Raw genomic sequence first — 27,847 nt, 5'->3', positions numbered from 1 at the left:
CACCAGCTACCAATATCGTGGTTTTCCCGTAATGTGACTAGAAATGGATGCAGTGCACTCGCAGTGGTCTAAATATTTTTTTATATGATTCCAGCAGAATCTCCCTGCTCTTATATTCAATGCCTCGTCCAATAAATTATTCTGTATCTCCTCTTGACCATTCTACATACCTGCCCTGCTACCTTCAGGGATCTGTGGATGTGCACTCAGAGATCCCCCTGTTCTGTACACATCTGTTTATATATTTCTTTGCCTTGTTTGACTTCACAAGTCTACCTAAAACTCCAGATTGAATCACTTTGTGCCATTTGTTCACTCTGTCAACCCTCCCTACTCCAACTCATCAAAAAACAAGGATGATCTCTGAAAAGTGTGAAGATTACGCTTCCGCACATGACTTTATCCTGCATATAAAATATCTACAATAATTCAATTGGTTATGGTACTTTCTGACAGGCAAGGCCCAAAGGGACGGAGATTAGATTAAGTGAAGAGAAAATGTCATGTTTTCTCATTTTTGTTTTAATTAACCATGAATGACTTCCACCCTGCTGCCTTCTATAAACTTGTTAGAATCATTCTTGAAAAGTGAACCTATTCATAACTGTAGTGTTGGATTCCAGTCTCTTGTAATCAGCTTTATTCTAATCCACCACATAAAAGAATCTGTGGTCTCTCTTGCAATGTCAGAAATACGGCCACTAATTTTCCACATAGTAAACTATAATGTAAAGATGACCAGAAATCTGTATTCATAATGAATTTACTAATATTGGCCAGGTAAACTGGGTTAATTCTGCTTTTCTTGGTGAGATATTTTACATCCATCTCAGAGCACACAGGGCCTGTGTTTAATATCTCATCTAGAAAAGAGCTGGCCAGAAATTCATGCCCCATCTGCTTCTTCTTCCTAAGTTCAGATCCCTTTCTAGATTAGCATTTCCTACACTACCAAGCTTCCTCTCAATAAACCCGCAGCATCAGTGTTGATTTTTGTGCTAAATTTTCTGGAATGAGACCTTGACTGCAGTCTCCTACCCCAGAAGCAAGGCTGCTCCCAGTTGAGCCACAGATTCACAATGCAGAATAGACAGAAATTTGATAGCTTAGATTTCATAGAATCATAGAACAGTACAGCACAAAACAGGCCCTTTGGCCCACAATGTTGTGCCGACTTTTAAGCCTCGCCTAAGACTATCTAACCTCTACCTCCCCCGTATCCCTCTATTTTAAATTCCTCCATATGCTTATCTAGCAATCTCTTGAACTTGACCAATGTACCTGCCTCCACCACCACCCCAGGCAGCGCATTCCATGCCCCAACCACCCTCTGGGTAAAAAACCTTCCTCTGATATCTCCCTTCAACTTCCCACACATTACCATGTCCTCTTGTATTGAGCACTGATGCCCTGGGAAAGAGGTGCTGGCTGACTATTATTCCTCTTAATATTTTGTACACCTCTATCATGTCTCCCCTCATCCTCCTTCTCTCCAAAGAGTAAAGCCCTAGCTCCCTTAGTCTCTCCCTTAGCTCAAAGTAGGGTAAACGCAGTTTGCTTTAAACGCTGTCAACTTTAATTTTTCCCTAATATGGATATTTTTACTAAGAGTATTGGTCGAATGTCAATCATTAGACTGTTACAGCTTTAGGATCTACCTTTTTACTGATGATATAGAGTCATACAGCACAGAGGCAGACCCTTGGCCCATTGTGTCTATGCTGGCCATCAAACCCATCTGTACAAATCCCTTTTCTCAGCACTCAGCCCATAGCTTTTTCTGCCATGTCACTTCAAGTGCTCATCTAAATAATGTTCTGAGCATACTGCCACCCTCTCAGGCAGTGCATTCCAGATTTCAACCACAGTCTGGATGGGGGGAAAAAAAACTTCCTCAAATTCCCTCCAAATCTCCAACCCATTTCCTGAAGCCTATGTCCTCTACCCAACTAAGGGAGGAAGTTTCTCACTGTCTACCCCTATCTATGCCCTTCATAATCTTGTACACTTCAGTCAGATATACCTCAGTCTTCTCAGCTTCAAAGGAACCAGACTCAGCCTACCCAGTCTCTTCTCATAACTAAAATGATCCATCCAGGCAATATCCTGCTGAATCCTCTCTACCCCCTCTCCAATGCAATCACATCTTTCCTATAATCTGGTGACCAGAGCTGCACAAAGTACTTAAGCTGAGACCTAATTAGTGATTTATATAGTTGTACCATAACGTCCCTGCTCTTATATTCTGTACTTCATCTAGCAATGGCAACTATTCCAGATGCCTTCTTAACCATCTTATGTACTGAGGTGTTCATGTACACCAAGGTTCCCTGGTTCTTCAATCCTTCATAGAGTCCTACCATTTGATGTGTATATCCTCGCCTTATTTCTGCTCCCAAAATGCATTGCCTAACATTTTTCAGGACTAAATTCCACCTACCATTTCTCTGTCCATCTTACCAACTCATCAAACTCGTTCTCCCTGCCCTCCTCACCATCAAGCTTCATATTATCTGCAGACTTACCAATCATACCTTCTACATTTGCATCCGGTTTACTAATATATATAACAGACAGCAAGGATCCTACCACCGATCCCTACAGTACATCACTGGTCACAAGCTTCCAATTGCCAACCCTCAACCATCCTTCTCTGCCCCCCTATCGTCAAGCCAATTTTATATTCGGTTTGCAAAACTTCCCTGGATTCCATGGGCTCTTGCCTTTCAGACCAGTCTCCCATGTGAGACCTTGTCAAAGGCCTTCCTGAAGACCATACAGACAACATCAACCACACTAGCCTCATCGACACCAGTCTGACAAGACATCCAATACTTTTGATTCAATAGTGATTTATTCTAGAATTCCACCAACCCCTCCCTGAATTCCCGTGCTAAAATACTTTCTCCAGAGTGAATGTATTTTCTCCAAATGAAATGTATTTACTTAAAACCACACTTACATACTCTGGCTCCTCACAGTCATTGACACTTTGGTCCCTAATGGGGTCTTACTCATTCTCTGGTTATCCTCTTGTCCTTAATTTATTTATAAAATACTTGGGAATTTTCCTTAACCCTGCTTGCCAGTGTAATTTTGTGCCCTCCTGGTTCTTCACCCTTGTAGTTACTTATTAAGTACCTGCCTCTACTGTAGGACCTCTCCCATTATCAGTTCTCTGTCCCTGCCATAAACTGTTTTATTTTCTTTATCCAACTCTCAATGTCCCTTGAGGAACAAGTTGGCCCTGAATTTTCATTGCTTTATTTTTGAATGCCTTAATCTAATCACCTGTAGACTTAATTAGCTGCTTCCAGTCCACTTTTGCCAGATCATGTCTTTTCATATTGTAATCAGCCTTGCCCCAAGTCAGGATCCTTAACCAACAACTCACAAATGATGTCCACCCTGGGCAACTTGTTAACTAATTCCAACCTGGGTAATTCATTAACCAACTCTGGGGACAATTTATGAACCAAGTCAGACCCAGGCAAGTCATTAACCAACTCCAACCTGGACAACTCATAAATCACGTCAGACCTGGGCAATTCATTAACTCTGAGCGGGACATCTCTGAGATGCTCTCCCACTGACATTTCCTCCATTGCCCAGCTATATTCCCAGAGATTGGATCCAATATCTCCCCTTCTCTAGCAGAACTATCGATGGAATCAAAAAACCTCTGCTGGATGTACTTTAAAAATTGTACCCCCTCTAAGCTTTTCACAGTAAGGTGATCTCAGTCACTAGTAGGCAGTACAAACAGAAATGCTGGAAAATCTAAGAAGCATCTGTGGAAAGAGAAGCACAGTTAATCTTTCAGGTCTGTTGCTCTTTCTATAGATACTGCCTGACCTATTGAGTGCTTCTAGCATTTTCTGTTTTTATTTCAGGTTTCCAGCATTTGCAGTTATTTTGTTTTCTAGTATTGGGGAAGATGAAACCCCCCACTATAATACCCTGTTATTTTTACCGATAAATCTGATCCTCTATCTCCTGCTGATTATCTCGAGTCCTGTAGCATTGCCCCCTTTTTGTTTCTAAACACCTGCTCTACGATCTCCTCTTTTACATCAGCCCCTGTCTCAGCTGATGATTCTATAGCCTAGAATGCTGACCTACCAATCCTGCACATCTTTCAACCACATCTCCATGGCAGCAACGATATCACATTCCCATACATCAATCACTGTCCTCAGTTCATCTGCCTTGAGTCTCATGTGCTGACTGTATTCACAATCTGGCATTAGGAATCAAAAATTCTTTGGTTCAAAAACCACACAGAGAGTGGTGGGTGCGTGGAACGCACTGCCAGCAGAGGTTGTGGGGGCAGTTACATTAGGGACATTTAAAAGACTCTTAGATAGACACATGAATGATAGAAAAATAGGGGGCTATGTGGGAGGGAAGGGTTAGATAGATCTTAGAGCAAGATAAAATGTCAGCACAACCTTGTGGGCCGAAGGGCCTGTACTGTGCTGTAGTGTTCTATGTTCTATAAAAATGGCCAACAGATCCAAGTGCAAGACAACCCTCAGATTGAATGATTGATGAAGAATTATTAAGTCAAAATTAATGGCAAAGCAAACAAGTCTTTAAATTTTCACTTCTGCCATTTTGTTGTGCACCATTAAGAGAACAACATCGAAGGTCAAATTACAGAGGTTCTGGTGAAATAGTTTTTTTGTTAAATGTAGAGTTATTTAATGTGCAAATGTTCCTATCACCCATCACTAATTCTCTACCATTCTGTCCAGGTACTAAAGGTGAACCGGGCCAGACAGTCTCTGAACCTGGTCCGCCTGGTTCTCCAGGGCCTCCAGGTGAACCTGGGCCACTAGGCCTTACAGGTGAGATGTTGAAGTCATTAATATGCAGTTTCTGTGTTGAAGTAGGTCGATGGCTATAAACACATGCTTTTATAAGATGAATGAGCTGCGATTGTGCTGTGATAAGGAACCATGATGTACTTAAAGCATGAGAACAATACATTGCTTATTCTGCTTACTTCCATTGATAGCTATAAAATATACAATAAGCTTTTTAATCTAAAACCTTTTACAATGACTAGATGATCACCAGTCAGCAGAACTTCATTTTAATGTTTTCCTGGACCATGTTCCCTTATTCTGTAAAGCAGTCTATTTTTGGAATGATTTGAATGAAGGAACTTCGTCTGGTCTTTTTGTCTGGAGAGGAGGGGGGATGATGCCAAATTTGAACAGAGGTGAATGCAGATTCCTTGAACCTTGGGCGAGAAAGTGGTTCTGCAGCATTTCCTCTAAAGTTGGCAGCTCAGTTTGAATGTGAGCAAGAATAAGACTTGGGCTGAGATCCATTTGCCAAAAATTGGTCATTCTGAAGCATCTTGCCACTGAGGGCCTTTGCAAGATCTGAAAGCGAGTCCACAGCAAAATATGGAGCAAGTGTTGGGTTCAACATGAAAGAGGGTAAACTGCTCTCTATCATACAACTATCCCCTTGAACCCCCTGGGTGCATATTAAGGTAAATTCCTTTAGCAGCCTGTTGCAGTCCCTTTTAAATATTTGAACCACAGTGGATACCAAAGAAATGAATGTACTATCTAGTTTCTGCTGAATTTGGCAATGACAAAGGCCATTTAGCATTTTCAGAAGTCCTAAAACCCCATTGTAGGTTGCCAGATTGGGAGTCACAACATTTCAAAGAGGTCATCAAGTGGAAGAGGTTAACCCAGAACTTGAGTCATCTAGCTCAGTACTCTTCTTTAAAAGGCATTTGATAGGGAGTCAGTTTCTGCCCAATGTACTCTGTGGACCTCTGCAATTGGTATCCACTCAATATTTTAAAATGAAGCCAGTACATATTAATATTTGTACCATTGGTGTGATTTTAGAACTCAGAAAGTCATGGAGTGTAAAGCTACATTTGGTATCATGACTCACCTACGACTTGAGGTCCAATGTTCTCTCATAGAAACATAAGTTCAGTAATCACCAAATCTTTTGTGTTTGGTGGCTTCTCATAGAATCATTGTTATACTGTAGGAAACAGGCCCTTTGGCCCACACAAGCCTATGCTGACCATCAAGCACCTATCTATACTAATCTCATTTACCAGAACTTGGTCCCTAGCCTACAATTTAATTGCTTCTCTGGATGCTTCTTGCATGCCTTGAGGGTATTTGCCTCAACCATCTTCTCAGGCAGTGCTTTCCAGATTGCAACCACTTTTTATGTGAAAAATTCTTCCTGAGATCCTCTCTAAACTTAAACTGCCCACTAGTCTTAGACATCTCTTCCATGGGGAAAAATGTTGTACTCTCTACTTCATCTATGCTTCACATTATCTTTGAATACCTCTATCGGGTCACTCTTCAGCCTCTTGACTCAAAGGTAAGAAAACCCAGCCAATCCAGTCTCTCCGCATAAATGAACCAACATCCTGGTGAATCTCCTCTGCTCATTTGGACATAAAGTCAGTAGGCACCAGTGCAATTGAAAAATGTCTTTGTTTATTCCATTGGATGCTATTGGAAAGACTGGGAGCATGTCGGTTGGTTGTGAACCATATGGGGATGGAATTAGCTTTAGCCATGATGTGTGCATCAATAAAAGTTGGTGAGTGTCAAAGGGGGCATACCAAATTTCTTCCTCAGGAGGCTAAAGAAATTTGGCATGTCCTCTTTGACACTCACCAAGTTTTATCAATGCACCATGGAAAGCATCCTATCTGGATGTATCACGGCTTGGTACGGCAACTGCTCTGCCCAGGACCACAAGAAACTGCAGAGGGTTGTGGACACAGCCCAGCACATCACGGAAACCAGCCTCCCCTCCATGGACTCTTGTCTATACCTCTCGCTGCCTTGGTGAAGCAGCCAGCATAATCAAAGACCCCACCCACCCAGGTCATTCTCTCTTCTCTCCTCTCCCATCAGGCAGAAGATACAGGAGCCTGAGGGCACGTACCACCAGGCTCAAGGACAGCTTCTATCCCACTGTGATAAGACTATTGGACGGTTCCCTTATACGATGAGATGGACTCTTGACCTCACAATCTACTTTGTTGTGACCTTGCACCTTATTGTCTACCTACACTGCACTTCCTCTGTAGCTGTGACACTTTACTCTGTACTCTGTTATTGTTTTTACCTGTACTACCTCAATGCACTCTGTACTAACTCAATGTATCTGCACTGTGTAAAGAATTGATCTGTATGAATGGTATGCAAGACAAGTTTTTGACTGTACCTCAGTACAAGTGACAATAATAAACCAATACCAATATTTTCCTTGTTTATAAAAGCTCATTGCCCAAGCTTAGACGTAAAGAACTGCTTATTCAAGGTAAGAAAATAGAAATCTTCCAGTAACACTCACCATCTTGAGAAGATAAAAGCACGGGGTAGTTAATTGATTGTAGAGTACAGCCAGTAGGATTAGGTGACTGGTTGTTGTTTGGATTTGGTCACAGTGGGTAAAAGGTGTGTCACTATTAGAATTTCTCAGTGGTACGCCCACATAGCTGTGCCCATCAGATGCACTCTGAAAGGGATGTGAGGAAGCAGACATAGACCCAGCTGGCATCTACCTGTTTGCAATGACATAAATCTTTTGTTCTGTTCTATAGGTGACCCAGGTCGGCCCGGTCAACCTGGTTTACCAGGCCTCCGGGGACCAAAAGGTGACATGGGTTTGCCGGGTATTGGATTTCCTGGTCCACCAGGTCCAAAAGGTAGGTTTGTTCTCACTAATATTGTGTCTTTAAATTGTAGCAGTTCAAAAAATACGTTTATACACCATGTTGTGAAAGTCCAACATCCCAGAATCCTTCTTTTCTGCTTAGATAATTGCATACAACTACTTGTGTGCATGTCTGATCTCATTGGATCATCAGATAAATGAACAGCTAATTGTTTAGAATTGGTCATAGGAGAAATTCTAAACAAGTAGCTGTTCATTTGTCTCACTGGATCATCAATAAATGAACAGCTAATTGTTTGGAATTGGTCATAAAAGAAATATTCAAATAGTGCTTGGAATATTTAACTTATGATCGAGCACAGGAAGAGGCAAATTGAGATTCTGCATCAGAAACATGCCAACTGTAATGGTCATAACAAATAAGAGTGGAAGTATGGCAAGCAGCCCTGCTCCATCATTCAGTAAGATCTTGGCTGATCTAATCTTGGACTTATTTCCTGCTTCTTGCATCTTCCAATTATGGTTGAGTTCCATATCTATCTTTATCAGCCTTGAACATGCTCAACAAAGTGACCCTTCCACCTCTCTGGGGTAGAGAACTCCAAGGATTCTTAGAGGAGAAATTCCTTCTCATCTCAGTCTTTGAAGGATGATCCTTTATCCTGAAACTAAGCCCTCTAGTTCTAGACTCCCTACTAGAAGAAACATGCTCACACTATCCACTCTGTTAGCCACCTCAACATCTTATATCTTTTACCATGACTGCACCTTATTCTGCTCAATTTCTTCATAAAATAATCCATTTCATTGCAGAAATCAATTTAATGAACCTTCTTTGAACTGCAAGTATATTATTCCTAAATTAAGGAGACCAAAACTCTATATAGTACTCCAGGTGTGGCCTTAACAATGCCCTATATAGTTGTAGCAAGACTTCCCTACTCTAGTACTCTGCCCTTTCAGCAGTTAAGAAGTCTGTTGACCTTTATAGCTAGAGGTTTTGTGCACAGGAGCAACAATGTCTTGTTACAATATTACAGTGCTTTGGTGAGATTGTATGTAGTATGTGCAGTTTTAATCTCTTTACCAAATAAATTATATACTTGCCCTGGAGGGAGTACAATGAAGGTTCACCAGACCAGTTTCTGGGATGATAGGGCTGCATATGAGAAAGGATGAAGTCTTCTTGGTTTTATATTCACTGGAACTTAGAAGAATGGAAAGGATCTAATTTTGACAGGGCTAGACAGACTTGATGTGAGGAGAGTATTTCTCCTGGCTGGGGTGTTCAGAATAAGAGTTCATGGTCTCAGGTTACAGACCAAAGGATCAATTTTTTTAACTGTGGTTAACAAAAAGCTGTAGAGACTGAGTCATGAGTAATTTTGAAGGAGAAAATTTTGAGCTGTAGAAGGTACCATGACCTCGAACTGGAGAGTGTGTGGCAAATGAGATCGGGTGTGACTGCCAACCCAATCAATGTGGTGATGTCACATCCAAATTTTATTGCCCCACAGTACAAAAAAGTTTATTGCTTCTTTCACATGAACCTTGTCCTTCCCCCAAGTCTAATGTTGGCCTCAGCTGTTAAATAACGGTGGTGGGTCACTTTGTCATTGCATATAAAATGGCTTAATATGAGAGAGAAACATCCTGTAGGAATGCATCTCCACTAATAACATGAGATTCAATGGGAAAAGAGGGTTTGTGTTACAGAAAATTGTGTTGCTCACCTGCAGTAACCTTCTAGCAATTCACTGAGACATGTTGGTGACACAGTGGTTAAATTGCTGGACTAATAATCCAGAGGCCTGGACTGATGATTGGAGACCAGAGTTCAAATCTCACCATGGTGGATGTACAATTAAATTCAATCAATGTTCTGGAATTTTGAAAAACAAAACAGCCACTATAATGACAACCATAAAAATTACAGGATGGACATAAAGATCCTTCTGGTTTACTGATGTCCTACTCTGAAATCAGCCAATCTTACCTGGTCTGACCTATAAGAGAATTGAAACCCACCCCGAAGTGATTGACTCTTAAATGCCCCTGAATGATGTAACAAGCCAATCAGTTGCAAGCAACTCACCAACACCTTCTCAAGGACAACTAGGGATGGACAATGAATGCTGGCCTTGCAAGCAATGCCCAGATTCTGGAAAACGAATAGATATTAAGAAACATCCTGGCTAATGTTGATCCCTCATTTCTCAGAATATCTGGTTATTATCACATTACAGTTTGTGGAAACCTGTTGTGCTCAACTTGGCTGCTGTGTTTCATACATTGCAACAGTAACTACATTGCTATAAACTCATCGAGTCAAAACGGAAATAGCCCCATTGACTCACTTAGTCTGTGCCAACAATTTGCACCCATCTACGTTAATCCTACACTATTCCACTTTTATTTTCCCCATATTCCCATCACCCCAAATTCTACTGCTCACATGCACACCAGGGCAATTTACAGTCGCCGATTAACCTACCAACCCAGTGTCTTTGGGATAAGGGAGGAAAGCAGAGCACCCAGAGGAAACCCACGGGGTCACAGGGAGACCTTGCAAACTCTACGTAGTGCTTTGAAATATCTTGAAAGGGACAGGAAAGTTGCAGAAATAAAAATCATTTTTTTCTTCTTTCTTCCTAAGTCCATTGCTAGCCCCCACTCAGCTTCCTTCCAATCTCTTTCCCATCCTTCCCACCCATACCAGGAACGATCTAAGGGATACTGCCATACCACAATGGCATGGCATTTAAACCATAGGTGCTCAGGGAGGCCCTGGATCCTATATCAAATGATCCTGGGGTTCACCCGTTCTGCACACCTTTGTCTATTTTATGCCATCTTTCTACCAATGGGTTATTGAAGTTGCCACCAGGAACCATCCCAAGTCAAGTTTATTGTCATGTGCACAAGTACAGTGAGGTACAGGCACAATGAAAAATTTGCAGCAACATCACAGGCATGCAGGTTCAGACAACACACAAAGCATAAATTATACAAGATAGTGAAGAGCAAAAAAAGACTGTGTAAAAACAAGACATTTGTGTGAAAAAAGAACACAATGAGAGACAAGTCCATTGTAGTGCAAGAGGTGGTCTGTATGTTCCATTGCTGAGGTAGGATAAGGGTTGTGTAGGTTGGCTTACGAACCTGGTGGTTGTAGGAAAGTAGCTGTTCCTGAACCTGGTGATGTGAGACTTCAGGCTTCTGTACCTCTTGCCTAGTGGTAGCAGTGAGAAAAGGGCATGACTCAGATGGTGTGGATCCTTGATGGTAGAAGCCACCTTCTCGAGGCAGCGCCTCCTCTAGATGTTGTCAATGGTAGGGAGGGCTGTGCCTGTGATGGACTGGGCCAAGAGAGATCTATGATCAGCTCCATTTCTATTTCCTTTCACCTCTTTTGTCTCAGGTGTTCATTTTGCCTTGGCTTTCTTGCCTCTCTTTGAATCAACGATTTCTCTAAACTGGCAAAAGGCTTTTCTCCATTTTCACAGAGTTGTACAGAATTTCAAATTGTCACTTGTCACAAGTGATATACTATAAGTGGAGCCAGTTACAATAATTGTAGTTGCATCTTCATCCAGCTGTGAAGATTTTAAGGTCTTGTTATTAAGGGCATGTGTGTGGAATAATTGGTTTCATTAATAGTGTTGAGATTCTTAAAAGATTGTTTTATCTTAAGCAATGGGAAGTTTTTAAAAACTTATTGAATTGCTAGAAGGATATACTTGAAGTAGCTGAAAGTGAAAGGACCAACAGTAATCGGGCCGAGAGTCAAGACCAAGGGGATGAAATTGTGCTTTAAGAATGGGATAAAAATAAATGTAAAATGTGTCATTTGATGTATGTACTAAAGATGCATTGTTGGAATACTAGAAGTCCTCTTCTGAAATTAAATTCCATTGAAGTCAGTTGCAGAACAAGAGTTCAGCATGCATTTGTTACTATGACCTATGTTCAGAGTATACAACAAGCTGAATTTCCACCCCAATTTGTTATTCTCAATCATCATATTTTTTCCTTGGGAAACTTTATTTCAGCCTCCCCAATTTCATATGACTTTGTTAAAGAAGAAATCAGATGAATAAAGATCACTCAGTCTTTCAGCTCTCTTCCCACTGCAGGATATGTGGACTTTACTTCATTGGATCAATGATTACCTGAGGAAATTTCAATAAACATCTTTCATTGAATGACAAATCAAGGAGAAGGGCCAAGACCCATAGTGGAGAACATTACCAAAGTCAGAAAGAGTAGAGAAGGATAATGCAAACAGAGGTCTAATAGTTAGGTAATGATGAATGTTGGAAGAAGCAAAGACCAAGAGAGGTACTAAGTTTGGGATCCAGAGAGGAAAATGAGTTCAACCAGTAGCGTAATGAACTTCCTCATAGGTAGCTAAATTTGTGAATACCCTTAAGACATAAGAATACCTCCACCCTGATACTTCTATTTTCTATAATAACCCCAGTAAAGCTCCATTTCTTTGGAGATTTTGTGAATTCCCTTCTCATTTATACTTGGACACATGGGCTGGTCTTCAACCTGAAACATCAACTGTTTCTCTTTCCATGGATGCTCTCTGATCTGCTGAGTTTTCCCAGCATTTTTCTTTGACTCCCTGCATGTAGTGTGTCTAGTTCTGTTGGAATTTTACAGGCTTGAGATCCCCTCTCACTTTTCTAAACTCCAGTGAATACAAGCCTAATTGACCCAATCTCTTCTCATACATCAGCCTGCCATCCCAGGAATTGGTCCAATAAACCTTCATTGCATGTCTTCCATGGCAAGAGCATCCCTCTTCAGATAAGGAGAACAAAACTGCACACACAACTCCAGACGCGATCTCACCAAGCACAGCTGCAGCAAGACATCCTTGCTCCTAACTGAAACCTTCTTGTATTGAAGGCCAACATACCATTTTCCTTCCTAACTGCTTGCTTTCAGTGAACATTTGCTTTCAGTGACTGGCATGCAAGAATAGATAGAATCTTGTTGTACAACACCTTTTCGCAATCTATCAATATTAGAATATTAATCTGTCTTTCTGTTTTTGGAATCAAAATGGATAATCTCACATTTGTCAACATAAACTGTATCCGCCGTGCCCTTGCCCACTCACCTAACTCATCTGTCTCCTTGCATCCTCCTCACAGCTCGCATTCTCTCTCCAGCTTTGAATTGACTGCAAACTTGAAGGTGTTGCATTTAGTTCCCTCATCCAAATCATTAATGTGTATTGTGAATACCTGGGGCACAAGCGCTGATCCTTACAGCACCCCATTAGTCACTGCCTATCAGTCGGAAAAAGACCCTTTTATTCCTACTCACCATTTCCTGTCCATCAACCAGTTGTCAATCCACGCCAGCAGTAGTGCATAGTATGAATCAACATGAAAACGTTCTGATTCTTAAGTCCTATAATTTGCAGTCCATTAATTCTGGCCCTTTACTCACTCCATGTTTAGTCATTCTACTATTAGCAGCACTGCCTTCATCTGCTGAGGAGTTTGTTCCCTAAACCATTTCACCTCTGCACCTCTCTCTCCTACTATAAGATGGTCCTGAAAACCTACCGCTTTGACCAACCTTTTGGTCATCAGTGCTGCTAGCTCCTTATGTGGCTCAATGTTAATTTGTGTTTGATAATAACTTTATGAAGCACCTTGGGATGTTTTTGCATATATGAATGGAAGGTGACACCACTGCTATTGAAAACGTGCCATGGTGTGAAGCTTGTGCCTTGCAGTTTAGATCAGACTTGCTCTCAAAGATGTCTTTCACAGTGTTGTTAATTGCCCAGTTACGTTATCCAATTAACCTCTCACAGGATTGCCAGGAACTCCAGGCTTACCAGGTCCTCGGGGGAATCCAGGAAGACCAGGCAGCGATGGGACACCAGGTCAACCGGGCTTCCCAGGGCCAAAGGTGGGTATTTACTGCTTCAGATAACAACCAGGTAGTGCTGATGTTAAGCAGTAATTCCTCTGAAACCCAATTGTTATTGAAATATACTGCAGTATCAAAGCTACAGAGTGTTAGAATGGACACTTTTCCCAGATCCAATGGCAGAAATGTTGGTGATCTCCTCAGAATAATTCCTTCACTCTTTTACAGAGATAATGGATCAGCTGGGAAAACGGGCTGAAAAACGGCAGATGGAATTTAATGCAGACAAGTGTAAGGTGATGCACTTTGGGAGGACAAACCAGGGTAGGACTTACACAGTGAATGGTAGGGCTCTGAGGTGTGCGGTAGAACAAAGGGACCTGGGAATACAGGTCCATTGTTCCTTGAAAGTGGCATCACAGGTAGATAGGGTCGTAAAGAGAGCTTTTGGCACATTGGCCTTCATAAATCAGGGCACTGAGTACAGGAGTTGGGATGTTATGTTGAAGTTGTATAAGATGTTGGTGAGTCCAAATTTAGAGTATTGTGTGCAGTTCTGGTCACCTACCTACAGAAAAGATATCAATAAGCTTGAAAGAGTGCAGAGAAAATTTACACGGATGTTGCTGGGACTTGAGGATCTGAGTTACAGGGATAGGTCGAATTGGTTAGGACTTTATTCCCTTGAGCGCAGGAGAATGAGGGGAGATCTTATAGAACTATACAAAATTATGAGGGGTATAGATCAGGTGAATGCATGCCGGCATTTTCCCCTCAGGTTGGGTGAGACTAGAACTGGAGGTCATAGGTTTAGGGTGAAAGGTGAAATATTTAAGGGGAATCTGAGGGGGAACTACTTCACTCAGAGGGTGGTGCAAGTATGGAATGAGCTGCCAGCGGAAGTGGTGGATGCGGGTTCAATTGTAACATTTAAGAGAAGTTTGGATAGGTACGTGGATGAGAGAGGTATGGAGGGCTATGGTCTGGGTGCAGGTAGATGGGACTAGGCAGAAAACCAGGCCAGCATGGACCAGATGGGCTGAAGGGCCTGTCTCTGTGCTGTAGTGCTCTATGACTCTATAATGCATTCTATTACCTTCACAGCGCACACACACCCCACCTCCCATGACTTGATGTCAGGAACTAATTAGATAAGATATGATGTTTTTATTAGTCACATGTACATCGAAACACACAGTGAAATGCATCTTTGTGTAGAGTGTTCTGGGGGCAGCCCGCAAGTGTCGCCACGTTTCTGGCACCAACATAGCACGCCCACAGTTCCTAACCCATACGTCTTTGGAATGTGGGAGGAAACCGGAGGAGCCCCACGCAGATACGGGGAGAACATACAAACTCCTTACAGACAGTGGCCAGAATTGAACCCAGGTTGCTGGCACTGTAATAGCACTACGCTAACCACTATGCTACCGTGTTTGAGTGCTTTTGTTGGAAATGCCCAAGAGAACCCGGGTGATGCTGTGTGAATATCTTGAAGGTCCTGTGTTATACACTGCAAGAGCAATTCAGTCATTCTTTACCATATTGCAGTTGACAACCACAAAACTCAGTCCTGTCCCTGAGTCTCTCTGTGAGACTTACTATTCACATCCCTGAATATTGAGCAATGCTTTCAGTATGCTCTGTCAGGAGGTAATTGTTAATGTTCTGATAATGTTATAATCAAACAAATGAAGTAACTCTTAAGAGCTGCCTCATGACTATTAAGAGCTGCCAATTTCACACAGGGTGACCCAGGCTTTGGATTTCCCGGACCACCAGGTCCTCCTGGTCCACGAGGCAGTGATGGGAGGCCAGGACCTAAAGGTGATTCAGGATTCCCTGGATTACCAGGACAACCAGGTCAACCAGGATTAGACGGCACATTTGGATCGAAAGGTACGCTTCAAGTATGGGAAGAATCTCTGCTGGTACTATGGATATTAGTAAAGGCAGTAGGAGGAGTGCACAAAGACATGTAGTGGATCTTTGATGAGTTAGAACAATGTTGCTCACCAACTTTTTATTTGTCTGAAGTGTCAGCTTGCTTAATAGCAGCTCTCGTGAGTTCCAACATCCACACTGAAGGGAGGTGGGGCCAAGCTCACAATTTTTCATATCCGGTCACTTTTGATTTCAAGTCACCAACTGACCCATTCACTTTCCAGTTTTTTCCAAGTAGCACTCATTATTTCTCAGCTGGAAAACAGGAGACCCAAAAAGCCCAGTGCTGACTCAAGCTACAGCCAAAACCCGTGAGCCTTCTTCATGAGATGTAAATACCCATGTGTGAAATGTCAATGTTCTACAATTATTTCTTGATCCATATTATAAAATACCAATGAATTAGAGCAATGGTTCCATTTGCACAAACCAGCTTTGCCCTGTGAGAATTATGTCCAATGATGAACTGGGTCAAAACAATCGGTTCACCCAACAGAGAGGATGTTTCATGGATAGGTGGGTTCAAGTGATTCTACATCAGTGTCCATGAATACACACTCAATAGAGCCATGTAGTTCTGAGCCAGCAGTTTGATGGAATAACTATCCACTAGGACCTGGGTGAGGTTTGCAGTCACAAGCAGTTGTGGTTACCATTATGGTATTGTCCTGCTGTGATCTAGTTCATTACTTCATCGCCTCCTCAATTATTCACAACATTATGGCCTAGGCTTTCTGCATCCTGTCTGCACCAACTTTAATTGGGACACATTCCGTGAGGTTGGAAGTCTGCAGTCTACACCCCTGATACTGATGGTAATTTCGGCTCTACAGTGCATTGCTCACCTAGGCATATTCTGCCTGAACCTGCTGAAGAAGTGGGTTGGTTCCACACTGCATGGCTGAGGCTTAAACCATTCTTACAAGTCTCTCTTTACCTGAGTCCCCTTGCTGGATGCACAGAGTGCTGGAACCAAGATATATCCATGATAACTATTGCACAAAGAGTCCAAAGGACCTGTGCTTTGTTGTTTCTCTTACTCGTTTGCCAGCCTTTTCCACATTAGCCTATTAAAGGACTGGCCTTCTTGAGATTTACCGAGCCAGCAGATAAACCTCGTTTTATTGTGACTCAACCCAAGTTGCTTGGACCCTCCTGCACTGCGGTTCCAAGAGGAAGTCAGGAGGCAAAGTACTCTCTTCAAGTGGCTTACCTCCTGATTCCCCAAAGCTTTTCTGTCACCTACATGCTCCATCACCTGCTACCTGGCAGGAATGTGATGGAGTACTCTTCGCTTACATGGACGAGTTCAGCCCCAACAATGCTTGATAAACTTGACACCATCCAAGACATGGCAGCTGTTCAAATGGCAACCCATTCATGATCCTGAACATTCACTCCCTCTTTTTGGAAGCACACCGAGGCTGCAGAGTGCATCATCTACAAGGTGCACTGTCAAAACTCAGCAAGGTCTCTTGAAAGCTATATTGCTGTCCCTTTGTCACCACAAATCCCCCCGTTCCAACTGCAATCTGGGACCACCTTCTCCACACAAAATATAACAATTTAAGTATGAGGAACTTTCTTAAGGGAAATTATGGACAGGCAATAATATTGACCTAACCGGAGATTCACACATATGAATAAAAATAATTTGCCCAAGAAAATCACCCAGGGCAAAGAGATGGGGGTAGGAAGGTTTAATGTCCCAAGTGTAGTCATACTTTACACTGGATGTACCAGCTGTGCTTATCCAAGCTTCAAAGAAGTCACCTCATTCAGAAAGAAAACTGTCAGTTGTTGTCTGCTTAAATGAGCCTTGGGCTGATGAAGTTGTAGATTGACTCGCATCAATGGGAGAATGTGTGATGTCAAAGTTTAACAATGCAGGGTTGTTTCGCAGAGAAAGATGAATCTTTATAACCTTTATGTCTCCTCCTCAGGCGATCCGGGTTTCAATGGCCCTGCCGGTCCTCCTGGTCCACCAGGCCCACCTGGAAGGAGCATTCCAGGCCGTCCTGGTCCACAAGGCCCACCCGGGCTGCCTGGACCACCAGGTATGAATTCCATTGGGAGTGGGTCGGTCAGCCCAGCTCTAAACTTTGTTGGCTGGTGGTTAACCAATCAATGCAATGTTTTCCTGAGTGTCATCAACCATTTCCTGACACATATTTTCTCAAACTTCCCATGTACATGCATGAGGTGCAAAGAAAACTGCTTTTCTCTCTCCAGATGCAGCCTGACACCACTGAATATTTCGAGCATTCTGTGTTTTCTCTCAGATCTTCAGGAAATGCAGCGTTTTTGTATCTCACAGAGCTAACAATCTTTTTTCTCTCTTCTTTGTTCTCATTCATCTTCTCCATTCACTCCTTCACTTAACAAGCCTTTGCCACCGTCTCCCTGCCTGCATCACCCCCATTCATCCTCTATCAGTCTCCACCCTATCGCAGATATTCCCTTTGCCCTCTCCACACTCCCCTCTTCTCTGCTACTTAACGCACGTTTGACAGTTCTGATGAAAGGTCACAGACCCAAAACATCAGCTGTTTAATTATCCACAGATACTTAGCACTTCCAGTAATTTCTATTTTTATTTCATCGTTTTAAGTTGCCTTTCTGCCCAACCCACCATCAGAAACGCACCACATCAAATGCTACTACTCGGACATTTTTCCCCCCCGGTGGAAAATAGACCCACAGTTCCTCAGGCTATGATCCCAGAATTTCCATTGTGACCTCCTTTGATCCCAAGTATTTGTAGTATCTGTGTAAGGATGGTCCATTTGCATCGGGCCTGTTAGAGACTGTGGCATTACATGTGGGGCTCTGGCATCCACATCCCAGGTAATAACCATCAAGGGGAATTCAAGCCCACTGTATATTCCAGGCTATTATCCTCATGGTGCGGGGTTCTCTCCCCTCTGTTGGAAAAAGATATGTAAAAGTCAACCAAAAGAGGAATAAGAAGAATGATCTATTTTGGTGTGATGCTTCTCATTTTGTGGCTGAGATGTATGTCTCACACATTCCCCCACTCACTTCCGTTAACTAATCCCATGAACCTTCCACTGCCAGCAGTCAAACTGGTCTGTAGGTGGAGCTCTAGTGCAATGTGGAAACCAAAAATTCCAAACATCCAGGGTGGAAAATCTGTGACCAGAATTCTGAATGTATACCAAACCTGGGAACTGGAACAGCACACTTGTCCAAGGCTGTGTGAGATATTTGCCTTTGTCCCATTAGGAAAGTAGATCCCCAGATTACTTGCATGAGGTAATTTGGTTTGTTAATTCCATTTTCACATTCTGCTAAGAATGTACTTACAGCTTTTAAGATGTTGAAATGGTGCAGGTAAGTTGTACTAAGTTGGCACTGGCATCCGAAGATGTTTGGCAAACCCTTTCTCTGTGTTGGAAAGGCTCTTGTCAACATTAAACTGTGTATGGGATTCATGTGTGTTTATATTTGAGAATGCAGATCCGTAAAAATATGTAATGACACACAAGATTTGCCAAACAGGAAAATCAGTGCCAATTTACAAATCACTTCTAATAACTGACATTTGTTTGTCTCTGCATGATTAAAATCATTTGTCCATAATTAACTCCTTATTATCCATGTATAAATTCTGTGCATGCCAGATATATCCACACACCAATTAGTTGCAGCTCCTAGCCATGCTAGGGAGCTGTTTTAAGAATGTGTAGAGAATGTTAAGGACATTTGTTGGAATGACCAGATTAATGCACAGTCACAGAATCTGAATTAAGGAGCAAGAAAATTTAATCAGCTACACCCACTGAGGTTGTGTTCTGAGTTTTGTTCTTTTCCAAAGAGATGAATGAACAGACCTTTCCTAATCCCAAATGCTCTTTGCACTGCAGGAATAATGGATGCAAGTTTTTAATAGGATATTTAAAGTACTAACTAGTTTAAACATTGTAAGCTGGTAGTGCATGGCTTCATCTGGGCATCTAATATAATACACTTGCTAAGGCAAGCCTTTTGCTTTTCTATGTCCATGTTTATTTATGGTGTATCTGTTTGGTAGTGGAAAGATGTTCAAGTACCAATACTGGTGTATGTCTGTGGATAGCTTTTTATATCCTACAGTTTCCATTGAATTACCTTCTGATGCAGTTTCCAACTGATGACTGACCATGACATGAATCCTCGGCAATTTCTCTGTACAGTGATATTTTCCCCCTTCTTCCCTCCCATCTCCAGAAATGCTCATCAACTGAAAACCTAGATTTGATACAAAACACGGTGGCAACAATGATGTACGAGACATGTACCATTGCAATATCAGTTCTCAGCAAGGTGGTAGTGTATGTATGGAAATAACGTTCTGATGGTAATTTACCTGCTTTTGAGAGGAAGGGGCGGGTTTGGCTGTATTTTACGCTAGCCACCCTCCAGCACAGACCAATTCATAAGAGAGAACTAGACCAGATAATCTCTTCAAGTTCTCTTTCTATCACAAGTTAATGTGAGCTAGGAGAAAGAGAAGTGACAAAAAAAAGGTGACATTATACATTAGAGTCAGTGACCATCTTCTCAGTGCTACTTTCCAGTGTTTCCTTCACTGACTTTCTTACCTGTCCATTTTACCTAGACTGCTTTATCCCGTTGAATATCCTTTCACCTAAGTTCCAGATCCAATAACATCACATTCTCTTATTCTAGTTCTGTTCTCACAACAACTTCTACTCAAACTCATCCTTTCCTTTAAATCTTTCCCCCCTCTCCTTAAACCTATGCCCTCTAGTACTAGACTTCCTTACCCTGGGAAAAAGACTGATAATCCATCCTATCTATGCCCCTCATGATTTTATCCTCCCTCGGCCACCCTCACTCCAGGCAAACCAGTCCCAGCCTATCCAGTCTCTCCTCATAACTCAAACTCTCCAGTCCTGGCAACATCCTTGTGAATCTTTTCTGCACTGTCTCCAGCTCAATCACATCCTTCCTGCAATATGGCGACCAGAACTGCCCACAATATTCCAGGTGCAGTCTCATCAATGTCTTGTACACCTGTAACATGACGACCCAACTCTTGTACTCAGTGCCCTGACCAACGAAGTCAAGCGTGTCAGAGGCCTTCTTCACCACATTGTCTACCTGTGTCGCCACTTTCAGGGAACTATGTCCTTGTACGCCTAGGTCTCTTTGTTCTACAGCACTCCCTAGGGCTCTGTATTCACTGTGATGTCCGGCCTAAAATGCATCACGTCGCACTTGTCTGAATTAAATTACATCTGCCATTCCTTGGCCCACTTTCCCAGTCAATCTAGATCCTATTGTAGCCTTAGACTGTCCATCACAATGTCAATTTTGGTGTCATCTGCAAACCAAATTTACGGGCAGGTAGTGTCAAGTAGGGGAGAGGAGCAGGGGTGGAGTTGGGAGACAATGGCAGGTGAGTGATAGATGGAGGCAGACAGAGAGAGAGAAAGAAATATATACCCAACCCATCCATACCTGATCCCAATCTATTTGAACTGGACATTCGCCATTCACACCTCGCCCCTCCAACTCCACAGCCAGGCCCCACCACACCCACTCCTGGTTCTTCCTCCTCCCCTCATTGCCTCGACCCCTCTCTCCCTCCAAGCTCCTCCCCTCCACATAACTCCTCCCCCATCTCACCTGGCCCCGGCCCTTCCCCCTCCACCACTCCCACTATGCCACCAGGCCCCTGTTCCTGGATGTTAAAGGTTTCCATGGCATTTTTTAAAGATAGGTTGGGCACTCCTCCTCCTTGTGCCATGGTCAGCACAACTAAGCTGAATTATTTCTAAGTACCTCGATGCAGAGAATTTTGCACCCAGATTTCCAAATGCAGCAAGGTATTTCCAAAAAAAGTTGATTTGGCCACTGTAAGAGTTTGACAAGCCTCTGCACAATATGTTTATAAAGATGAACAATAAAGATGAACAATAAAGTGTTACAATGGAAATGGTTTTGCAATTCAAAGCCATTCAGCCATTCTATGATCAGGATTATTCAATCTTTTCCAAAGTACAGCACCGATATTGATCCTTGGGATCTATTGAAGTTTCTTTAAACAATTGTAGAAGCATAAAATGTTTTATTAACCTGTATTTTGAGTTGTTGGACTTCACTGTACTTGGTTTCTTCGTCTAATCAATGACTGGTGTTCCTCTCGTATGCAACTTGTAACTGCTTGGTGACTCACATCTCCCTGATGACCCCAATACGCTGAACCTTGAACCCGCTCAGGTCCAAAAGGTACTTGCTTCAGTAGCGTGGCTGTGGGTAATGGTTTGCCTTTGAAGGTTTTGTTTTGTTGGGGACATTAACCCATCATATTAGGAATAATTGCATCTTGCTCTGCAGTCCTTTCAGCATTGATCTGAAAATAAAATAATTATCTTTTTCATGTGAAGGGAAAACTTTTTTCCTCAGCTAGTTCCTTAAGTTACAAGAAATTGCATTTCTGGAGTAAATTTCTCTAAAAGGATGGCTAATGCAACAAATGTGTCATCATATGTGACGCTTATCCAACATTGAAGCTAATGCACATTGTTAGGGTAAGGGAGAGCATACCATAGCCCAACAGTGGTATTGATATGGTATGCTCGACCATATCCCGACAACCAGGAACTGCCTCGTGCTGACACTGCCTGAGAATTTCATTGGATAACACTGATGACCTGCAACATGACAGACATAAAAATTGTTCCACAAGTGCTCAAAAGGGATATCAAAAAGAAGACTTGCTTCAAACCAGATGTTAACCATTCCTTTTTTAATGAATTTTCTTCCTAAGAATATTCAAAGAAAACATGTTTGTGGAATTTGGTCCTTGCAAATATCTCTTCCAAAACTTTTAGATGTGGCATCCACGAGGTAATAGTGCCCTTATCGAGATGGTGTCACCTTACATGGTTCCAATTTAGTCCTATTAAGAAGAAAGGTAGGGCACCGCGGTCAATATTCTGTGAGCTGCTTGAGCTCTTATCGTAACACTAGTGCTTGATCAGCAAGGCATGAGTGGAAGCAAGACCAAAGGGGGCAATCTTTTGTAGAAAGTGTACGATTTTCACAACCCTCCTTGAAACCAAAGTTTGCCTCTCTATTTAAATTAACTTTCTGTTTGGCGAGGAAGTTCATTATTCCTGGGGCTGTCTGGAACTTGGATAGTAATAAACAAATGTAGGAGTTTTTCAACATTGAACTAAATATGCAGACCCTGAAAATAGTTATCTGTGTGCATATTTACATGTATATGGAAAATAAATGTAACATTTATTCAAGATGGTAATTATTTTTATGGATTCACTTTGGTAAATTCAGTGATCCTATATTTCTAAAGGAAGGGCTGAACCCAGGGATACAGGTCAGAGATTTAGCACTGCAATATTGCAGATCTCTTTCAAAGGTGTGTTTCCTTTGAGAGCCGGGAGAATGGGATACACAAGTTCCCTCTCTCCTGTGTGAAAATGAGTGTTTATTAACAAACACCTTTTCAAAATTTACTTTTTAACCCACTTTTTTTCCAAACGCTATATAAGGACAAAATCATTGCGGTCCTGAAGTAGTTGCAGAGAACATCAATGGTCCCAAAAAAATCAAGAAGCTTGCATCTCTAGCTGAACAATAGTAAACTAGGGTAAAGATGAATTTAATGTACAAAAGACAGAACCAGTTAGTAAAGAAACATTGCTGGTTGAAATTCTGAATCCAGAAGTAACATTTCATGAATTGATTGGTAATAATCTGTTTCCTTGATGTAAACCAGGATCCCCAGGCCCATTTGGTGATAAGGGAGACCCTGGTCCTCCAGGTCTGGATATTCCTGGCCCTCCTGGAGATAAAGGAAATCCAGGATTACCAGGTGGCCTGGGTCTACCAGGTCCTCCAGGTCCTCCAGGTCGACCAGCAATAGATGGGCGCCCAGGTCCACCAGGTAAGACGTGTATGGAGCCCAGTGCGGATATAGAACCGTGTAAATAAATTCCTAGCGGTTTTTCTACTACGTTCATAATGGGAAGTATATGTCCTTTGCTGAAACTATTATTTTTGTTTCTTCATTGCTGGTCATTGTTTCATAAATTAGGGAGGGGTTGGCTTTTTCTCCCTGTGAGTGAAGGGTGTAATAAATTCTTGCCTTGCACATCTCACTCACTGGACCCTCTACTTTTTGCAGTAAAATGACTTGGATGAAGGATCTGAGTGTATGGTTGTTAAATTTGCTCATGACCCAAAAATAGGTAGGAAAGTTGTGAAGAGGATGCTGCAAAGGGATAGAGATCAGTTAAGTGAGTGGGCAAAGATCTGGCAAATTAAGTATAATGTGGGAAAATATGAAATTATCAATGTTGGCAAGAAAAATAAAGAAGCCTAATATCTAACTAGTGAGAAGTTGAAGAGCTCTGAGATGCAGAGGGATCTGGGTGCATGATCGCAAAAGACGAATATGCAAGTAGAGCAAGTAATTAGAAAAACTAACAGAATGTTGTCATTTAATGGTAGTGGAATTGAATATTAAAGTAGGATTATGCTTGTTATCTTGGACACTGGTAGGACCACATCTGGAGTACTGTGACAAGATTGGTCTCCTTATGTAAACAAGGACGTTAATGTTTTGGAGAATAATTCATAGAAGGTTTGCTGGCCTAATACTGAAATGAGCAGGTTGCCTTGTGAAGAAAGGTTGAACGGGTTTTGTTTGTAACACCTGAAGTTTATAAGAATCTGAACAATCTTGACAGACATGATGTTTCCTCTAGAATCTAGAGTTAGGGGTCACTGTTTAAGAATAAGGGGTCATCCACTTGAGAGAGATGAGGCAAAAATGTTTCTCTCTGAGAAACATCAGTGTTTGTAATTCTCTTCCTCAGAGGATAGTGGAAGCTTTGAATATTTTCAAGGCAAAGGTGGATAAATTTTTGATAAGGAAGAGGGTGAAAGGTTTCTGGGGATAGACAAGAATGCCAAATTGAGATTACAGTCAGGTCAGCAGTAATTTTATTGAACAATGGAGAAGGTTTGAAGGGCTGAGCATTTGTTTGTATGAATCATTTCCTTCTCTGGTTGCGTGGGTAGGACGAGTTGTCAGGAAAAAGATTGAGCTTTCTGTTGAAGAGGGATAAAGGGATTGAGCAATGCACAGGAAGACAGACACAACAAACAACGAGTTTGGAAGGTGTACCAATCAGTAATGAAGACACTTTCTGACAAGGATTATTATAGCTTTTCAGCTTAGCCTGAACTCTCATGTCCTTTGTAATATTTGTAATTCAGCAGACTAGTTTAAACAGACTCAACAATGTGCCTTAAGTAATTTCTGGGTTGTTCTTTTTTAAAAAGGGACCTTCCTTTCTACCATACTATTCCCAACAAAGCATGCTTAAATCACTGTAGTGTAGTAACAAACATAAGGTAAGAAACACATAGCAGCAAACTTAGGCAAAGCGAGCTTCAGCAAATTGTGATGATTATGTAACCTATCCAGCTGGATTGAGGAATAATTCTTCAGTTTTTTCTTAAGTAAAGCCGCTGGACCTTTCACATCTACATGAGAATAAATGAGGGCCTTGGTCTAACTTTTCAATGAAAATATGGCACATTCAGTAGTATCAGCCTAGATCTGTGTGCTCGGATCCCTGGAGTGGGACTTGAATCTGAATCATTTGTAACAGGTTGCTAGGCCTGCAGACTGTGTAACACTCACTGTGGATTAGCAAGATGGGAATAACTTCCGAAATGTCAATTGTATGAGAAATAATTATTGCTGATTAATATCAAGAGCATCTAAGAAGTTTGCGTAAATCTCAGATATTCGTATGTTCCTTAGTTGGGAGCAAATCTGCATATAATTCAAAGGTACTTTCCTTTTGTTAGAGTGGTCAGTACCTGTAGGAATTGTGTAAAGCACAACTGCATGGGACACAGGCATAGTGTTATGGGTCCCACTCCTTGGAGTATTGAGGAACTTCACAAGTGAGTTAAAACTATGGTTTTTTTTATTCCCTGACAAATCTCCTTGAAATATCATTCCTGTGCCGAAAACACAAGACAAAACTGGTTTCTTTTAACCATTGAATGAGCTCTTTGAGCAGAGAATGGTGAAAGCTGAAAATAAGGGAGAGGGTGAGTAGAGATGCTTTATAAACTGAGGGCGCAGCTTAATGTACAGTGTTCAGGGTAGCTTCATTAACAAGACTTCTGTATAATTCCCAGTCTGAACTTTATCCGCAGGTCCAAAGGGTGATATGGGTGTGATGGGAACACCGGGTCCTCCAGGTTCTCCTGGTTCTCCAGGAGTCCCTGGCTTCCAAGGTCCAAAAGGTAGGTATAAGTAAATCTAGTGCTGGTGCTTGTTGACATTTCTTCCCCCACCTCCACTCTCGCCAAACAGGATAGTCTGAGAAAATGGAAACTTTATTCAGCTCCCTGCAGGCAGGTACCCATCTATCTATCACTATGCAATGTGATGCACTTAGATGATAATAATTCTAGGTTCTAGGAACAGCAGGGAGGCCCTCAAAGTCATGGTTCATCTAACACTGATGATTTATACTGATTAATGGAAGGCAATCAAGAAAGTGATAGGTTTGAATGTATATCAAGGTCAGTTACATACCTAATCTAATTATATTACTGGCCTGTTGAGACTTGGGTTTGGTCCAATTTTGATCCTTCCAGATGATTGGGATCATGAGACTAGAGAGACCCATGAACAGACATCCAAATGATAGCAAGTCTCAGAACTCATACCTATCAAGTCAGACTGAAGAAACTGGAATTGCCTTCATTGGAGAAATACAGGCACTGATTTTAACAGTGGAGTAGCAGAGGGGAATAATAATTTCCCTGGGAGGTCAAAGCCTCCAACGCAGAGTGGGGGTAAGGAGGGGTGGGGGGGTGGGAAGTGAGGCAGAATCAATACAATATAGGAAATCTTAGAACATAGAACACTACAGCACAGTACAGGCCCTTTGTCCCACAATGTTGTGTTGACATTTTATCCTGCTCTAAGATCTATCTAACCCTTCCCTCCCATATAGCCCACCAGGGAAACTTAATTCTCCCCCTTTGACAGGAAAGGAGTATAAGAGGATTTAAAATGCAATTTCCAACTCCCTTCTTAACAAACTGCAAGTTTATTGCAATCAATTCCAATTCCAAATTGATGTCCCATGACACGCATGGGCCCCTAATGGCATTTTTACCTCTTGTGAGTCCCTGCTACCACATAAAGTTGTCAGAAACCCAACAAGATGAGAAAATGAAGAGTAAAATACTAAATAATTAAAATCCTCCAATTCTTACACCTGTTCTAGGCCTCTTCTGTCTCTGTGTTCACCACCCATAAGATGGTCAGACCACATTTGGAGTATTGTGAGCAGTTTTGGGCCCCATATTTAAGGAAGGATATGCTGGCATTGAAGAGAGTCCAGAGGAGGTTTACGAGAATGACCCCAGGGATGAAAGGGTTAAAATACAAGGAGTGTTTGATGGCTCTGGGCCTGTACTCGCTGGAGTTTCGAAGGATGAGGGGGGATCTCATTGAAACCTACTGAATATTGAAGAGCCTGGATAGAGTGGATGTGGAGAGGATGTTTCCAGTAGTGGGAGAGTCTAGGACCAGAGGGCACAGCCTCAGAATAGAAGGACGTCCCTTTAGAACAGAGATGAGGAGGAAATTCTTTAGCCAGAGGGCATTGAATCTGTGGAATTCATTGCCACAGACGGCTGTGGAGACCAAATCATTGGGTATATTTAAAGCGGAGCTTGATACGTTCTTGATTAGTAAGGGTGTCGAAGGTTACAAGGAGAAGGCAGGAGAATGGGATTGAGAAGGAAAAATAAATCAGCCATGATCGAATGGCGGAGCAGACTGGATAGGCCAATGGCCTAATTCTGCTCCTATGTGTTATGGTCTTAAGAGTTTTCCAGGTACCCACTCCACCAACCCCTTGCCCCACATACACACGCACACATTTTCCTTTCCACCATTCTGCTGCCAACAACATGCTCCGATAGCCGATCTTGCTCCCCATTTCTCAACGTGACCTCCAGTGCCTTGAATCCCTTCAATTGGCTGTTGGCTTCTAAATAAGTAGCTGACTGCCAAGATTCAATTCAGATCTGGCATTTTTTGGCACTGTAATTCCCAATGAGTGAATTGTGATTGGTTATCATCACCATGGAAACAGCGACTTGCCTAGAAATCCATCCATGTGTAACACTAATTGTACTACATATATAGTCTCATTAGCACATTGTACTTGGCCTCAAATTCACTCAATGTTAATGTTTGTGAGACAAGCTTTTCACT

At 42.0% G+C, this 27,847-nt stretch overlaps 1 protein-coding gene across 3 annotated transcripts in view; it reads left to right on the top strand.

The window, feature by feature from the left end:
• The window catches only part of col4a5 (collagen, type IV, alpha 5 (Alport syndrome)), a 210,240-nt gene that overhangs the window by 136,927 nt on the left and 45,466 nt on the right, over window positions 1-27,847 (top strand). For all 3 annotated transcript variants that reach the window (XM_052022091.1, XM_052022090.1, XM_052022092.1), the window contains 7 exons: window positions 4,758-4,850; window positions 7,613-7,717; window positions 13,529-13,626; window positions 15,336-15,486; window positions 17,475-17,588; window positions 23,303-23,470; window positions 25,765-25,854. In XM_052022091.1, the coding sequence (XP_051878051.1) occupies window positions 4,758-4,850; window positions 7,613-7,717; window positions 13,529-13,626; window positions 15,336-15,486; window positions 17,475-17,588; window positions 23,303-23,470; window positions 25,765-25,854 (819 nt within the window). The remainder of the gene's footprint in view (window positions 1-4,757; window positions 4,851-7,612; window positions 7,718-13,528; window positions 13,627-15,335; window positions 15,487-17,474; window positions 17,589-23,302; window positions 23,471-25,764; window positions 25,855-27,847) is intronic.

The sequence above is a fragment of the Pristis pectinata genome, chromosome 8 (genome assembly GCF_009764475.1).
Source record: "Pristis pectinata isolate sPriPec2 chromosome 8, sPriPec2.1.pri, whole genome shotgun sequence".
NCBI classification, from domain to species: domain Eukaryota; kingdom Metazoa; phylum Chordata; class Chondrichthyes; order Rhinopristiformes; family Pristidae; genus Pristis; species Pristis pectinata.
The sequence above is the reverse complement of the archived record's forward strand: the minus strand, read 5'-3'. Positions and strand labels throughout refer to the sequence as shown.